The 18,564-nt window shown below is 40.7% G+C and overlaps 1 protein-coding gene across 1 annotated transcript in view; it reads right to left on the reverse strand.

Annotated features, from left to right (window-relative positions):
- TSPAN13 (tetraspanin 13) overlaps positions 1-18,564 on the reverse strand; it is a 105,023-nt gene that overhangs the window by 20,654 nt on the left and 65,805 nt on the right. The window contains exons 2-4 of the mRNA XM_085630798.1: positions 18,327-18,494; positions 14,625-14,705; positions 8,284-8,394 (exon numbers count right to left, since the gene is read on the reverse strand). Of these exons, the coding sequence (XP_085486924.1) occupies positions 8,284-8,394; positions 14,625-14,705; positions 18,327-18,494 (360 nt within the window). The remainder of the gene's footprint in view (positions 1-8,283; positions 8,395-14,624; positions 14,706-18,326; positions 18,495-18,564) is intronic.

An 18,564-nucleotide genomic window follows, 5' to 3' on the forward strand; every position in this document is an offset into this window, starting at 1 on the left:
GTGCCTGCAATGGGACATCACATGGAGGACCCTGTGTTACATTTTGGTAAGCCCAAGCCTGCCTAGTGAAGACTTGAAGAGTAGCGGAATTCACCCAGACAGATGTGTATTGCTGCATTCTCATGAACTAGATGGGACACACACTGGAGGAAGGGACTCTCCCTTTACACTACAAAAGGTTGCACTTTGATTTGGTGATAGATCACAAGGAAGGAGCTTGGAGACAACTCAGGAAGGAGATGGGGCTGATAAGGAAATCATTAAGAGTAGAGCTAGGAGCGGGGATTACCCTTTTTATACACATCTAGGTGTTAACTCCGGTCCCTCTCAGGAAGTGCATTGTGGGACAATCAACTTCGGAGTCTTGCCTGCTTTGACAGACATCCTTTCATGAGGAAAAAAAAGGAAAGGAGTACACTTCAAAATAAGTAAAACACTAAATAAAACTTCAAAGACTTAGACCCTATATCAAATGTTGGTGTCTGAGAATGGAATATAAGAGGGAAGGTTGAGACCCCAAAGTTTATCATCTGCCAAGCAGCCAGACAGGCTGTGTGAGAAGGAGAAGCTCTGACAGACTTCAGTTTGTGACCAGAACTGAGGGCCAAAGCCTGCTAGTCTCCCTGCTGGGTCAGGGAACATCACCCATGGAAACCAAGATCACCAGCCCTGGAGCCTGGATCGCAGCACCAGCCTGCTTGCCAAGACCTGTATGCCCTGTGAGGAAGAGGAGAGCATTTGCGGGAGTCCTAATCAGAGTAATCCATAAGCGAGGTGTGAGGAAAACGGCCGAGCACCAATTGGGTCACTGTCCAGTGAACGCCGTATGCCAGGAGAGAGTAGTGCAAGGAGCACCGTGCAGGAAGTGCCAGGCCTGCACCACCATACTATGGTGATGTATGCCAGAGGGAGCCAACTTAGAACTTATTTGGGCCAGAAGCATGAAACTCCTGGCCCAAATAAGTCCAACAGAGGCCCCCTTTGGCATGATATCTGTGATATCAGTGACCCTATATGCCATGAGGGGCCACCGTAAGGAGGGCGATCACACTGATGAGTCTGCGTCCATACCGTAACGCAGCAATTCCCTATGCCAGGCAACTGCTGGTACCACTGTGGCCAAAAATTCAGGTTGTTGCCTAGATGGAAGGATTACTGCTGTGGCCAGCAGGTCAAGCTCACACACTGCTCTGCACCTGACGGATTCCTGGAGAAATGCACAGATGCCAATGAAGATGTGGTACCCTTGCTAGGACCCCAGTCGGAAGCTGGAGGATCGAATCCCTACCCCCATTAGTGGAAAAGTGAATTGCCTCATGTTTGCCAAGCCGGAGCAGATTCAACCGCTGAAACTAAACTGCTGTGCTCCTCAAAGGAGAGTCTACACCTGCTGGGTGCTGCTGCGTGTACTGTGAGAAGCCCACCTTTGCCGAACAGGATCAAGACTTGGGAGCACCCACAAAGAATGCACCTGCTTCACCGCTGAAGGCTTCCATAGTGCAGGAGCTGGTAAGAATGGACCAGGGCCTTTGGGGCCCCATGGGAAATAACTACTAACAGGGCTGCAGCACCATAGGCACTTTTGAGTAATTACTATGGAGTCAAAGGGGAACTCTTGAGTATGGCCTACTAGTAAGCACTCCCAGGATGTGGCCACCAGTGAACAGAGAATAACCTCAACCACGTTATGAGAAAGAGGGCGGGACAGGTATTTGTCTGAGAACGACTAGTCCTCTAACCTCAAGGGGACTGTTATTGCTCAAGAATGCCGTTGGTCTCTTGAATGTGTAGAGTTAAAAATAACATACTTATTTTTCTTACAAAAGTAAGTATTTTACTGGACATTGATTTATTTTTGGTACTGTGTGCACTTTGAATTAGGAGTCGTGTTCACTCACTTGTATCTAAACGTCCTCCTCGAGGGAGCCTTTGACTGCTCATCCACAGCTCCTACAGCGAGTTGAGTGCAAAAGGCGTACTTGGCCCAGTTGCTCATGATCCTTAGTAGGTCAGGCCTGGGGATATCAGGATTAAAAGGCCTCAACCACCATGATTGGGCCAAGTATCCCCTGTGTGCCCCGTGACCCTCAACAAGGTGTCCTGGCATTTTGCACCTTTGAGTTAATTTAAACTTGCAAGTAGCTAGGAAATCAATGATGTAATAAAACAGCAGAAAACCCAATGTATGCTCTAATGAGTGAGCAACTTTACTGAGACGGTCCTGCCTAGTTACGCTCTTGCCCAAATAGGAGGCTCAGTTATTGGACGTATTTTGTGTTTGAAGGAGTATTTAGTACAAAGGAAGCAGACTACTCCTTTTTTCTAACATATCAGGTCACCTTCTTATTGCTGGCTAGTTAGCAAAAAACAGAAAAATGGTAGCAAATGTGGACTGACGAGCATCATCTCTCTCCCTTCACAACACCACAAGTCTACATGGTTCTTCCAGGGGAGGTGACTAATTTCTACACTGACATTGCTCCCAACATTGGTATCATTTTTTCCATGCAGTTTGAGGGACATTTAATCAATTAGGTTGTGCAAACTGTGAGACTTAGGAACAGGTGATGAAAAGAAAAATTCAGCAAAATGACCATCCATTTGGGAGCTGTGCAACACTGCTGCAGGAAACGTTTTTGGGAACAAATTCTTAGGAGGCCCCTCATGCTGCCTATTTACGATGGAAACGTCCATCGCAAGTCTCGGCAAATCAAGCCAATTCCCTGTGGTAAAGAGAAGACCCATTTTTAATATTCATGTTCATTTCAGCTGGACCCACATGAAGTATTCTTAAGAATAGGGCTATGAAAGCCATTGTTGGTCATTGTGTTTAGAAAGAGATGCCATTGAATTGTCAAGGCAAAACTTTAGTAGAAACTATTCATTAGGCTACACAAATGGAAACAAATAGAAAAATGTATAGAAGGTGTAATGGGTGCTGAATTGTAGACACACCGAGTGGCTTGATGCAAGGACCAACCTCTCTTAAGAGCTCTGCACAGAATATGCCAACTTCTGCTTTCATGGGTAATAGAGGAGGCCAGAATTCGCAAGCCTGGGTAAAGTGACATATCTGAACTCTTGTCTAGCTGAAGGACACTAGGTCTTCTTGGCACAGATGTAAAAATAAATACCCTAAATGATGATAAATGTACAATAAATAAGGATAAACACTGAGCGATCATAGAGGACAGTCTAGTCTTGTGAGAAAAGAAGTGAAGACAGAGATACAGGGCCGAGATACAGGTCGAGAGAGAGACTGTGTTCTTCCAGCACAAGCGAATATGCCCAAGACAAGACATTGCCTCACAATCCAGACTTTATGGGGCGGCCTAGAAGTAGGCAATTTTTATGACTTTGTTTATTTGATCGTTTGTTTAGTAGGAGCTGTACACTTTACATAACATCAAATGGAGAATAAATGTAAATATAGAGCAGAAAAATACAAAACAACAAAACAAATAGCCCTCTGCCTGAGGATAAGGGTTACATTGAGGTGGTGAGGTTTCACATAGCTTTTTGTAAGTCCCGATGTCGGTCTTCTATTCTCAGGAGTTCTATTGCCTCAGAGCATGGCAACAGCAGGATTGGTTTGTGGTTTCGGCTTTCTTTTCCCACTGGAAAATTAGTTTGCTTACTGGACTAGGTGTGCTCCCTCAGATGGCCCATGGTTACAGTCAAGATGTGTGCTGGAGGGAACACCTTTATAGAAAAAAAAAGTCTTCAATTTCACCCTAGTATCAACTGGCATCCTGTCAAGGCCCATGAGCACAGCTGTAACCTATTGTAATATTGTCACTCATTTTGGTGCCTGTTGCTAATCTGGCTGGAGTGCTATTAATGGAAAATGTGTTATAGGCAATCCTGATAGAGTGGCACAATCATTATTTAAATGAGACAACACCGACGCTTGGACAGCTTGGTGATGTATTTTCAAGAAATCCTTTCCTTGGTTCTGAATGATGAGAACTGAAACAGTACCTACAAAAATCCTAAAGTCATAGCAAACAATATCCTTGGTTTCATGACTATGTTAGGTCAGCTTTGTTACATTTTGAGATACTGAGCAAAGCAGCTAGTCTCCTGAAACAATTGCTTGTTTTTGTTTACTAGGTTTTGTAAAATATAATATCTTTTGATAAGATTAAAGAGACCACCCATGGGACACTAAATTCAGTAATTTACAAACGTTAGGTTTTCAGAAATAAACTATACTGGCTTTGAGCACTATAGCGGTTTTATACCGATAGAAAAAGGGACGTATTTATATTAGTTGTGGACAGTACCACATCAAGGTGGGCAATTGAAGTCTGGAAATCTAGATGTTTAAGCATTTTGATTTGTAATGATAATTTTTGAGGCCAGGTGTTTTGGTGAAATTGGCTAAAATATGACAAAACTCTAGAGTTTGTAGTGCATTTCCCGACCTGGAAAAAGGGCACCCTTTTGTGCCTTTGAACAGCTCTAAGCTTTTTTAAATCTGACTTTTTCCACAATACCGAAAGGGTATAGATTTTGTTGTAAGAGGTGTATTATGGCAACTTTTCCAGCAAGAGCCATTTAATTAATGAACAATTTGACATACAAATTAAGATTAAGTAAGGTGTTGGTTCTGAGGTATGTACATTATTTTGCTACGTCTGTATCAATTGTGTACACAAAGTACCCTTGAAAAAGGTTACCTTACACTGACAGTGTCTGTACTACTTTTCAGTATACGTCTGAGACAAAATCTCTCATTTAAAGAGCAAGACAATACAGTATCTTCTGCTGAGAGGACTAGCAAAATGTAGCTTCCACCCGAACAAACACATTAGCCTGTGACACCAAAGGATAGCAGTAAACAGAGGTTGTTTTCTAATAATCATCTATTACACTAGAAAATAGAACTCATGGAGTTCACTGACACAGAACATAAAACTCAGATTGAATCTATGATGTCATTTTAGAGACTAATTACAGTGCTAGCCAAAGAGCAAGGGTGAACATTTTAGAGACATTGGATGGAGGAGAATAGCCGGCACTGATAGTGCTGTTATTACCGTCTGCGACAAACGACTCAGGAAAAAAGTATACTTATAATGCAAATTTGAAATTCCATGAAGTGAAAATATTATGGATTGCCAACAGAGCTTACAAACACAGTGAAGTATTCACTCACAACATTTGATGAAAAGAAAATAGAAACCTCCTTGCCCCCACTACACAAAAGGTGTAAATTGTTTTGGTTTCTACTGATGAAACTAGCATGAAAGCATTAGGATGCAAAGCAATCAATAAATAGATGTTCTTTAGAAGTATGCAGCATATAAAAGACCTAGCTAAAAAGAGCAGTTGAAGTCTTTACAAACAACGTATCTCAAACATCCTGCCATACAACAGTATGGTGTGTGGGATTTGGTCATTACCACATGACAGGAACCAGGATGCAATCCGATTGGGAATCGGTACCTAGGATACTGATGCTACACACTTTTTTTTAAATATTTACATTATGCATATAAACAATTTGTGGCATACTGAGAAAAAAAGATTTACCCACAATTGCACAGTTCAGTTTGACATCCAGGGTTACAATGTAAAGGTAGTTAACATTTTTACCAGACTAACGTATCGTGAGCATGTTACCTACTGTTAATTCACAATCTCTACATCGGAAGTCATTACATCAAGGGAGTTACAGTGGGAGTCATCAAACCGCAGGTACATTTTAAATATTTTACTGACCAGTAAGTTAATTTTTTTAAAGTATAATGTCACCTAACTTTAACATTTTAAATGTATATATGTATGTATTAGTTAGAGTACACACAAACATACATAAATCCATATGCACACTGTAAAATATATATATATATATATATATGTGTGTATATATATATATATATATATATATATGTGTGTGTGTGTGTACACAAGTTTTAGTTGAGCATTGGTATATTTAATCTGTATTAGTTCCTATATTAATTGAAACCTACAGTCAGAGAAATGATAAATTCTAATTCATTTAACATTTTTGCCATTTCAATTTAAGGAAATCAATATTTAAAGTTTACAGAAACACAAATGGAAAGATCAATATATTTTAAATAATTTAATTTTAACATGTAAAAATGTTTAATTTAATATATGGTTTTACTTATGTAGATTAAGGAATACATATTCTTCAAAGATAAAATATATATTTTTTAAGGGCGCATGGTTGGGAATTTTTGTGGGTAAAAGGGACTTTTTATAGGGTTCAGAGTTGGGTAGTGTTCAGGGGCGGCTCCTCCACTAGGGTGGAGGAGCGTGGCATCACTGCTTTCTACCATTTTATGTTCCTGCTTCTCGCACTGCGAGAAAGTAGATGGGTTTGGTTACTGGGTGGGACTGCTTTGCGAGCAGGGCTGGGTAGGGGAGGAGTGGTGTGCCCACTCCGGGGTGCATATGACTGGTTTGGTCAACCCTCTGGGGCCGACCAAACCAATCATTCGCACTCTGCCCTTCTCCAATGCAGGCTGCAATGCAGCCTACATGGAGAACATGGCCGGGCCATTAGCCCCTGGCTGGGCGGCATCCCGACCAATCACAATGCTGCTTGCAGCGTTGTGATTGGCTTAGGTGTGGGAGCCTGGATGCCTGCTTCCTGTTCTTGCCAGAGGCAGGAGAGCAGGAGCAGAAGCAGAGACAATGCAGGACCCAGCCGGCGGGAAGGTACGTTTAATATATTTTTTTGTTATTAAATTAACCCCCCCCCCCAACGCGACGTGTTTAAGGGTAATACAGGATTTTTAGGGTCGGGAGAAGGGTAGTGTTTAGCTATAGTAAGGAGGATCTAAAGTTCAGGGATGGTATTATTTAGGGGCAGCTAAGGATTTATTTTGAGTTCAGAGATGAGTAGTGTAAAATTACATTATATTAAGAAAAGATTCAATTGAAAATTACATTCAAAATAGTGTTAATATAATTAAAAAAACTCTCATTTAAAATTACTACAATACATTTTCAGAATTAAAATATACCGGCATAACTACAAAGTAAAGGCACTCCTAATGTAAGAAACTGCAATAGAAAGGTATTCCTGATGGACCTACGACAATGTAATTAATCCAGATGTAAACGTTGGTGAAATAACTTCAATTTATATCATATAAGCCCAGAGTTCAAAGAGATCTGATATTTATGTGCCTCACCCTTTGTTACAGCCAGCAAGGCCACCCACTGCAGAAATCTAATTTTTTTAAGTAAGTTTACTTTTAAGGATAAGCAGAGCCTACATGAATAAGTTCAATTTAGTTTCATTATACATATATGTACGCAATGTAAGTATTATAATAAAAATTACACAAACAAGACATGGATACTCTCTCCTTAACCTACATCTGACACTCAGATTACAAATTCATAGTATTAGATGTCTTATCTTATCACCCTACAAAGCCAATATCAGTTTCTGGTGTCCAAGGATTAGAAAGCATTTGTATCTCATCTAATTTCCTTTCTTCAATAGCTTTAGAATAATTTTACATTTCAAAAATGATGTTTCCTCCCCCAAACAATATTTGAATCAACCTCATAAATTTCATCTTGAAGCCCTTACGTTTAGATGTGTGTTAACGTTTCAACACAATAAAGAGGAATCATTGCTTCTGACGCTTGATTGTTGTCCACTGTTGCACCGCGACCCTTCAGTACTTCTATTTTAGACTGGTGAACTCTAGCGATACGATTTGTCATGTGAATCAAAAATGTGTAACAACCAAACCTGTTCTTTGCTCTCACTGTGTACATTTACCACCTAATTTAACTTTAGGATGCTTTCTCCACTGTTAAGCAAAATGTCCAGATTTCAGGTATGAGAATGCAGAATATTTTAAGTCCCATTAGTGAGTGAATTTATCATTTACTAAATAAAAGTATCACAATCCATCATCATTTCCAACATAAAAAAATGTCCATTGGTGACATCTGTTAGTCCAAATACATCCATCTAACAAGCTTAAACTACTTCATTTATGGCTCCCCGCGCTTCATAATCACTGAAACACTTTTGAAGACTTCACTCAATATTAATTGCCAGGCTACTTTTCGGGAGGTTTACTTTCTGTATATCATGTAGTAAACTAACAAATAATTTACTAAAGTCAAAACCGATTTGCTGAACAAATCAAATTAAAGAGCAGATGTTTACTTTTCTCTTGGAGAGTCACCTGTTCTGCCAACACAAGAGTTTTGCATTCCATTACTATTATCCTTTTGATAATGTAAAGTAGAACTAAAAACAAGAAAGCGAGTACTTACAGCACTGCATGTGTCATTTGGCACACTCATGTATCCACAGCAGTTCAGATTTCTCTCCACATCTTGTCTTGCATTTTCTGTGTGATTCCATCCCACTTCTAAAAGATTATGCTAAAAAAAAAAAAAGCAAACAGGCGTGAACAGCAGGAACAGTATCCTAACAATTTATTTTTTGGGTTATAGGCACAACATTGTGGAAAGGTTTCCAAATACATACAGGCTTCACTTGCTGCCAAGTTGACTACATTTTGTTTATGGATTCAAAAGGTGTCCTTCTAAGTAAGTTTGTTAAACTACGTCAACACTGTCTACCACAGAAGAACATCATTCATCTACAAGTACATGCAGTCATTTGCAATACATAACATAAATCATCACCCTTAATATTCAAGTGCACCCAAACAGATTTGGCTAGGCAGGATCACAGGGATGATCAGTCAAAAAGCAAGTTACTCAAAAAGCTTATATTTTAGGAAAGAAGAGGATACCTACTGGGCAACAATATATATTACCATAAGAGGTCCTGTGAGTAAACACATGCTTTTGAAATGGATTTTCAAATGCAATGGTTAGTGTCCAAAAAGAGAAGGCTCACAGTGTGCTTGACAGTAACCATGCACCTCAATGTCATAATGTCCAGACAATGGGCACACCAAAAAAAGACATTAATAGGGGCTGGATCAATCAAATCTATAAGTATAAGTATATGTTATAGTAATTTCTGCAGCAGTAGAAATGTCAGGGCCCACACCTCGAGGAAACTTTGTTTGTTTGCAGAATAAGTTGGGTTCATGAATAAAACCTACCCAATTATTTCAAGCAGGAATTCATAAAAGGAGGTGTCCAAAGAACCAGTTATATTTGAATGTATTACCTAAAATAGGATCACCATACCCCATATGGTAGAAGGCACTATCATATGCTGAAAATGGACTTAAGGTCTTTAAATTAACACAACTGTGCTTCTTCCTTATTTGGTGGAGGTTTTAAGAAAAATTCACAAGTGGTTGCTGGTGCTCAGAGATACTTATGATACAAGATAATTCTAGGTTGGCCCCACCAGGCCATATTTCTCAAAAGTAATGTTTCTTTCAGAGCTGGATTTTCAATCTATTGAGTTTTTGTATATTTTATTTCAAAACACCTTGAAAAATGTTTCTGCCATAGTTCTTCTGCAGAACAAAGTCTGTGCCCAGTTCAGAATTATTGATTCCATATTCAGTTTTCAGTTGGCCAAAGTAAAGACTGTCACCAATGAAACAAATCTAGAATTGGAGTTGTCTAGATCCAGAAAAGATTGGGCCAACAATGCTCCTTACTTTTTTCTGGATGGTATTTTCAACTAGAATGCCAAGACCTCCAGAAGTTTCAGAAAGTGTCTTCTAATGAACACCTACAACACAGGACATTAAAGTACTGAATCATTAAACAAGAAGAACCATTTGAGAGGAATCAAATGAGGTTATTAGGATTCGAAATACCGGCTACTGCTTAATTTTAGCAGATTTACAACAAGCAAGCCAATTTCAGCTGCAGGTAGATCATGGGGTAGCTAGTGACACAACCAGGAGACAGGCCTTTCTTGCTCGCTAGTGCTCTCATTCTTTAAAAGACTCTTGCTCTTGTTGAATGTGGCAAATTTAACCCAGTGTGATTTTTTGTTGTGATCAACGCCAGCCTCACCATTCAGAATTCTCCCCAAAACAAACTGTGTTGGGAAACTGGATGGAACACCAATTAACAGTCCATGTAGTACACCATACTCATTAACTTAATCCAGAATAAACTCCCTGCAAATTACACTAGTATTTGCAGCTCTCTTTGTCAAACTACTTCCCTCCTCCCATATACAGGCATTGTCTTCTTGAGATGTTTGCTATGAACTCAGTCTGTGGAATGACACAATGGAGTGATGTGTTCCAACTCTTCTCAAAGACATTTGTTTCAGGTACATTGAAAGGCCTTCTGACCTTTTTATGACTGAAAAGAAACCTCTAATCTTTGCCCGAAGTCCCTTTGTGCTTTTCTATCTCTACTGAATTTAAAACAAATAGGACAGAACACAAACAGTCAGAGGCTGATGCACTGATTGGTGTTTGGAATTTGGAAAAAAGCTTAATTGGAATAAAAGGTCTGTTCACCTTAAAACATTTACAGCGACAATGACACTTGCAGCATGTTGTCAAAATTTAACCAGAGCCAGCAGCTTGGCAGAGGTGTTCAGCATTCTTCCACAGGCCCTTCATGTTGGTTATAGAAGGAACTATGCCATGTCAAAAATAGATGAAGAACACAGCAGAATTGAACTGAAACAAATGTAGACTTGGTTATGTTTTTCTACGAACGCAGGGAGCACCTCATTGACCGAGCCCCCAAAAAGAGTAAACCATCCAGGACTGGAACTTAATTTGAGAAGAAAAAGGTCTAAGTTGTCTGTGATCATGCTCATGTACACATGGCTGCTTCTCACTTGCACTTGCCCAGTGGAGATAATGAGATTGTTGGTATTTTATGTGCTCGAGAATTGGGCAGAGTATTTGCTATTAAGCGAATTACTGATTACCAGCTTCTCTTCATAATAACCCCCAATTCGTCTGCTAACCATTCTTTGACCTAACTCCTCCACTATGGCAAACAAACTGGTTCAATTTCAGTGCCATTGAATTTGACATATGCTTGATTTTAAACAGAAATGAAAATAAAAGTTGTAAGGGGAAAACATGCAATGTGTTCCTGAGTGATGAGCTGGAGTTGTACATCAGAAACAAAGATGCGTGGCATTCTCATTATGAACAGTGAGGCGGCACCTTAACTAGTGCCACCACAGTGGGCAATAATACAATCTGTGTGCCTACCACCAGAGGCTTGGCGACAAACTATGAGGTTTAGCCTACAGCACAATCACCATACCCTGTCTGTGCCAATCAGTGCAGTGGTGAACCTGGTGGGCAGGGAGAGAAGGTGGTCTTGTTGAAGGCAGGAATTCTTCTGCAGACTTTCACTGCTGTTGTTGAATTATTACTGGAGCAATTTCATTCGGCAGCAGAGCTTTCCCAAGTCACCATGGCGAGAAAAGTTTACATTTTGTATGAGCACTTCCATATCAAACAGAAACATCCAACGTTGAGAGGCAAAGTGGTGGGTTTTACAGTATAAGGGCAAAGGACTGAACACATGTTAAGGAACCCACATATGAAATGTATTGGTTCAATTTGTATATTAGACTTTAAGAGGTTGAGACAGTCCCATTGACAAAATGATTGGCATGGACTGGAATTTGTACATCATGTTAGAAATGTGTAAAAGAGATGAAGAGAGTATGCTCACACAACTTGCAATCCCCCCAACAACGACCAGATGTCCGTGGTGGGTGAAGAATTAGCCAGGTAGGCATAAGGTGGCATCAAGTCTGTCAGCATTATCACAGATTGCGATCGAAATGAGTTATTGCTGTTATTTTATTGCTCAGCTGCACTGATAAGAATACAGCAAATCAATGCTACAGTACCAGCCACAAAGGGAAACAAATCATAATTTCCATTTTGCAAGCCTTTTCTCCACTCTGACAGTCTACATGTCTAGCTATTGCAGAAACCTGCAGCCTCTATCCACCAGTGATGGGTTGCTTATGTACTCCACTGGTTCTAGAGCAATGCTATGCCATAAGCAAAGTTAGCTATAATATCTTTCGTTTTGGATCACATATTTTAGAAATAGCAATAAGGAACAGCCGAGGGCTTTTGAGTTTTGTTTTTGTAGCCAAATGATAACATTAAAATACAATTCTTTCCACAAACCTATCAGACGTCTCCCTTCACTCTGCTGGACTCCTACTTGCACCCCACCACATACACAGAACCAGATCTGGTGGTCATGCCTTCCCATACCTCACTCCTAAATCCTGGAACAACCTGCCCCTGCATATCAGAGTCACATCCTCAGTTGTTGAATCGCGTACAAAACTGATGAACAGACCCTTCACCTAACCCCAACCTTGGCTCGGCCCATACATTTCCTGCTTCGGTGCCCAGATGCCCTCCCTGAGCCAGTGGCAGGGGTAATAGGTAAACTTAACTTGCACAATTATATACAATATATTTAACAGATTTACAATTTTATGAACAGTTCAACATATGTGTGCAAATGGGCAGGAAAGACACCAAACAAGTATTGAAATTCGCTAAAACGATCACAGTGCGGTTGCAAATATTGTACTCCCTTGTAGCCTTCAAAGCTGGCCAAAAGCAGGACATCTGTGCGATATTATAGCATGCCTGAAAATCAATGGAAGTGACATGCGTTTGTCCCAAACACCTGAGGCCATAGTATAGAAAGTGCCGCAGAGGTGAAACGGGTGTGTGCACCTGTTTTGTGTGCCCACAGGGCAGTTTGGTATTACAAAGGGGCCACTGACTCTTGTGTAGTCCCTTCTGTAATACTGATATTATATATGGCCCCATGCAAATGAGGGAATCACTTTGTCTCTGCACCTGCGTCACTTTACCAATGTGGGGGTAGAGGCAAACAAGTCCTCACGAGGTGCATGGACAGTGTGCCACAAAAAGGTAGTGCACTGTTAGTGCGTCTCTTTAAGGGAGCTCTCTCGATGGGCATAAGGGTGCCCCAAGGACCCTACAGACACTCCCCTGCAGGCAAGTGGAGTCACTGACTGCACACGCCTGCAAGGGGATCTCTCACCTCTCTTGAAAGTGCAGGTGAGTGCCATCTGCGCCGTGTAACATGGAGCAGCTCCTTAAAGCAGCAGCTCCGTATTTCACTGAGTTCTCGACTGTACTGAGGGCAGCATATTCAGTGGGATATGGGGTTCTTTCCCTGTTTGCGCCCTGGTGCACCTTTTGAAAGGTGCGTCATGGAGCAAACAGGGAAAGTGAGCCCTTTGTATAATACGGCCCCTAGTCTATTCTACCTCCAATTTGCAAATTAACCCTTTGGGTTTGACACTTTTGCATAACTTTCATTCGAAAATGCAGACAGAATTCCCCAATGGGCAGCTGCTGCTGCTGCTGTGTGTTCCACCCGGATACCTATTACAGTGAATATTTTGCCACCAGTGAGTTACGTTCCACAAGGAACATCTTTTGACTGGATATTTAGTTCAGCACAAATTTAAAAGAGTTCGACTGTTCCAGTAGGAGGTCGAGAGGGATGAGGGTAACTCAGGCTTTATATTTTATGTGCTCCTTCAGCACATTTGTAATGGAGTCAACAGCAGCCGCCCCAAGATTCTTCACTAGCCAAACTGGCTATCAATATTCTCATATTTATATCCAAGAAACAAATAACTTATTTATTTGAACACTGATAAGTAGAATAGAAGAAGTAAGGGCAAAAGCAAAGGCATGCAAGTGTTCTGTAATTTCTGCAAGATTTCATCAACTAATTGAAAAGTAACCTTAACTAGAGCTCTGTTTTAAGCTTCCTGCATAACTAGGATTTTAACCAGGTTTTCGACCGTGGATTCTTATAGCACTCTTGCGATCCTGAACCATTTAATTATTAGCAATGCATGGGTTCTGTAAATGTGCCTACTTAACATCCACCACACCAAAGCGCCTGGAATGAGACCCTTTCCTCCACAGCTATTGAGGTTTCGTAACTAAAACGGGGGTTTGTTTTCTGTGACTACTGATGCCTTATCTTTGCATAAGGGATGGTTCAGCTGTATCATGCCTACTACCGACTGAAAGCCGACAAATATGCCTCAAAGCTATGAACTAAATGAAACACCAGAAGCTTAGAAGTTAGGCAGCAGGCTTTAAAATAAAGAAGCAGTTCATGAAATAGGACTTAAGCCACTGAGGCATGCAAGTGGGCATTTCAAGAAGGACCTGATCTTCAAAGTTTAAGGATCAGGATAGAATGATCCGGATACAGCTTATGCAGACAATAACTATCCTTTGTCCTTCAATTTCGCGGGAAGCAAGCAACTAATGCAGACTCAGCAGAGCGAAATACCAGGACAACCATACTGTTTTAAAAGCTATTCAAGTTCCAAGTCATATCCTTTCACACAGCAATAAGACTCAAATAATTGGTTTTTCCTCTAGTAGACGAGGACTATTTTGAGTTTTAAACAGAGAACACCAGGGAGTGTGTTGATTGGAGATAGGGGAGTTAAGAAAGGAGGAACAAGGAATGCAGGCACACAAAAGAAACGAGATCAGTCCATGTCCTGAGAAGAGTGCAGCCCGCATTGTCACTTCTAAGAGCGAGATACTAACCTCTAAGGTTGGGGGAGGAAAAGCAAATGCAAAGTATTTTGAACATAAAGTCAATATTAGCATATAGAATGTTACATTATTAAAATAACCCTTCCTTACCTGTTGATCCTTGGTCATTGCCAGACATGCACAAGAAACAGAGAACTGAAGGATGAACACCAAGAAGAGAATGATCATGTACTGTTTGAAGGATGATTAAGGAATGATATTCATACTTCAGTGACACAAACCTAGTTCCTTCCGTCAAAATAAAATAAACCACTCTAAGTCCTACGAAATGACAAATATACAACCAATCATCTGGTCTTGAATCTCAATGTGGGACTTGAGGAGAATGGTAGGTTGAGAAGCCTTCAACTTCAAGGTCTTTGATTACAATGGGTCAAACTGATTTCTGTGCTTGGAAAAAATAAGAAGGAATTCGCATTTGCCAAGGGCCTTCTCTTGAGATATGATATTCTCTAGAATCTAGGTCTTTCAAGGTGCCTTGGAGTGGGAGTCCAGTCACTTGCAAAAGTAAGGGCGAAGGGCAGAGGGCTTTGGTATTCTGTAGGTCAGGGGTTCTTAACTTGTGGGTCGTGGGCCACAGTGCCTATACCTGGGGTCCCAAACTGCTTAGAAAAAAAATACAGATTAATAAGGTGTAAATAATAAAAGAAGCAAAATGTAAGAATCAACATTTTAAAACGTTCTGTTAATGTGAAGGAATTTGAAACTAGAGGTTAAAAATGAAGTTGCTTTTTCAGATTGATTCGTAGAAGCATCACAACTCCATGTAACACAATGCAGTACATGGGTACATGGCGATGGGTGGCCTAAATTGAATTTGGAAAACCTTCAACCTTCACCTTCCCATTAAAATGAGGATATTTTTTATATTTTGTTTGGGAATTAAATAAACTATTTTATCATTTGTGTATTTTTTTATAGATGTTTCACTATTTGTGTGTGGTTTTGCAGTTCAAATCATCAAAATTGCTGAGGCTAGGTCCAATAATTCCAATAATGACTCAGTGGACGTCTCTAGGTTCCAGTAATGATGTAGTGGGTGTTCACAGAAGTCAAATAGTCGACTGCTCTAGGTCAGTAGGTAAGCCCACTGCCTAGCAGATGGACACGTATGGATGTGTTAGTGGGACAGAGCATCAGTGTGCCTGGATATGCCTGTGCAAGCATCGGTTCACACATGGGTACGAACACTCATTAGCAGTGGTTTTTGCTAGAGAGTGCTGAAGAGTAGCATGATAGCAAAGTACATATTTAATCTGGCTGTGTGGAATGTAAGCTATGAGTGCCATCCAGCATGTACTGCTGACTGTTAGATGTCATAGATCATAACGGGGAGCATTATTTTGATCATGTTGAGCCACATATTAAGTGTAACAGTACTATGTTGCATATTAGGAAAAAGGTCAAACATGTTCTTTTGGATGTTTTGTGTGTTTGCTCCCACTTGGCTGGGCCATTCACTACTGGTGTGATGCATCTACAAAGCACAAACCAAGCAATAAGTGTAGTGTAGTGTAGTGTACATTAACACCAAAAGGCATTTCTGTGTGGTGTGAAGCCTCACCAAGTGAAAAGCGCTATGGCTTATTAACTTGTGGTTCAAACCCCTGCAACAACGACTCAGGGGGTTTCCAATTGTTAAAAAAATTAAATATTATTAGCAGATGAATAAAATACACATACACATCAAAATGCAAAACTGAAATTTAAAAAAAGCTTTGTAAATGTGAATGAGTTTGAAACTGGAGGCTAAAATTAAGTTGGTATCCTTCACTTGATTCATAGGAGCAGCATAACTACAGCAAACAGACATGGATGATTGGCGGCCTCTACTGAAGCACTATCATGCACCAAAAAAGAGGTTGCATTATGACCAAAAATAGAGAAAGTGATATGCTAGACTCTACTCTTTTAGAACCCACATTTTGAAAAGCCCCAAACTTCTCATTAAAATTTTGGATTTTGAATATTTGTTTAATTAAAACAAATATTTTATAATTGGTGTATTTGCTTGAAGCAAACTTGTGTCTGTAGTGTAGTTTATGTTTTCATGTTCAAATCATAGAAACTGTTTAGGCAGGGATCCCTGGCTTCTAATGGAGGATAAGTAAGAGTTGCAAAGAAACCAAAAGGTTAAGAACCACTGCTCCATGAGAAATGGTTTTGAGCTGTAACCTCCAGTGCCCACATTTTAAAATAAGTTGAGCTACTGTGTCAGGAGGGTAAGGGCTCTGAGCAGGATTCATCTGCACACATGTACAAGTACAGACTGTGTAAGGAAGACTCAGACTGGCATCTGCCCACAGGTAGCACTATGACAGATAAGGCCCAGGCTAAATAAATAAATCTGATGTAATTTTCGACCAAATGTATGTAAATGCTCAATTATAGTATAACGTATAATGTTTCACTGTGCCATTCACAGGTTAATTGTGTTTTACTGTATCTCCTGTTTGGCGAAAATGATTGTGAGCCACAACACCAAGATTGGCTCCACATCACTCCTTTTTGGGTATCAATACCTGGTGTCTAGTCAACCCTCCAATCTGCCTCCCTGTGGGACCAGAAAGACTACACAATGCATTGGGGGGGTGGGGCAGCATAGGACTAGATGGACATGCCCTGCACACCATTCCTTTCCTCACTTGTTTTCCCTGTTTATCTCGTGAGCATTCGCTACCCACAGGGTGGGCATATGGGAGTAAGTGCCCCCATATTGCCCACCCAGGTTAGCAGAAAGTCCACTATTCCGCAAGGATAAAAACTATTATTTTTAAACATGAATGGGGAGGGTCCCTGTGCCCAGACAGTCTATCTGCCTCCATCCAGGGAAATATCGGCTCATTAACCACCAATATGCCCCCTGCAGGTTGACAGGAAGTCCACTATAGGAAAATAAAAGTGAGAAAAGGAATGGGTGGGGCATCAGCTGATCTTGTGTTGGACTCCACCCCTGGGCATCAGAGTATTTTAGAGCCCTGGGGAGGCATAAAGACATATTCATCCCCTCTCTGCATGGCCATATGTCTAAACAACAGCCAAGCATTTCCCATTACCCTCTCACTTTACACAAGGGATGGCTGCAGTATTCAAGCTATTTGTTGGCCAGCACACAGGAAACCCTAGCAACCTTGAGTATTTCCGAAATCTAGAGACCCAAGGAAATTCAAGGTTGTGTAGCTTGCTTAGATCTCAGTCTATATACTAACTAGAAATACTTCGCAAATGTAAAACCTATAATATCATCAACTGATTACCTCTCTTCTCATTGGGAATGGCGGCAACATTTGGGACAGGGTCAGTCGACACCAAGCATTTCATGCAGCCCTGGCCATTTCTAAAAACTAGATAACCAGTTGAACCCAGGAAGGTATGTCCTTTGTGGACCCTACACGTAAGGGTCAAAAACATAATTTTCCACATGTTCATGTGAAAGAAATTTTGAGTGTTTCCAGACAATGGCAAAAGACCTACCATTCTGCATCGCCTGGTCTCCAGAGATAATGTACATGCACAGGTGTGGGTAGACCTACCACGTAATAGGATCAGCCGAAAACTGTAATCACATGAAAATCACGGTGAGTTCACAAGGTCTAAGTTAAGACGAGGTTCTGCTTGGTAAATAAGGCCCACACACAAATCTGCATTATTGTTTTCATTGGAAGACTGAAATCCTATCTTAGCCTTTTAAAACTTTGCAGTCTAGAACAGTGGTATTTCTTATGATTTTCAAATAATGGATGAAAATGTAAATTTAAATCAATGAGCTGGATTACTAAAGAGAAAGGATACGAAGAACAACAAGACTTGATGATGTTTGATAGCACCAATCAATCCAACTAAAGCAATCAGGAACAAGAAGATTCCCACGCCCACCGCCACGCCGACAACACGAAAACTGGAGATGAGGCCAAAGCCAATACCCCACGCTGCAATCCCGATCAACAGCAGGCTGACCATCTGAAATGGAGAAAGAGGAGGAGAAAATTATGTCACATACGGATGTGAATTGCTAACCACTTCAATGAGG

Source organism: Triturus cristatus, chromosome 10 (assembly GCF_964204655.1).
Source record: "Triturus cristatus chromosome 10, aTriCri1.1, whole genome shotgun sequence".
NCBI classification, from domain to species: Eukaryota; Metazoa; Chordata; class Amphibia; order Caudata; family Salamandridae; genus Triturus; species Triturus cristatus.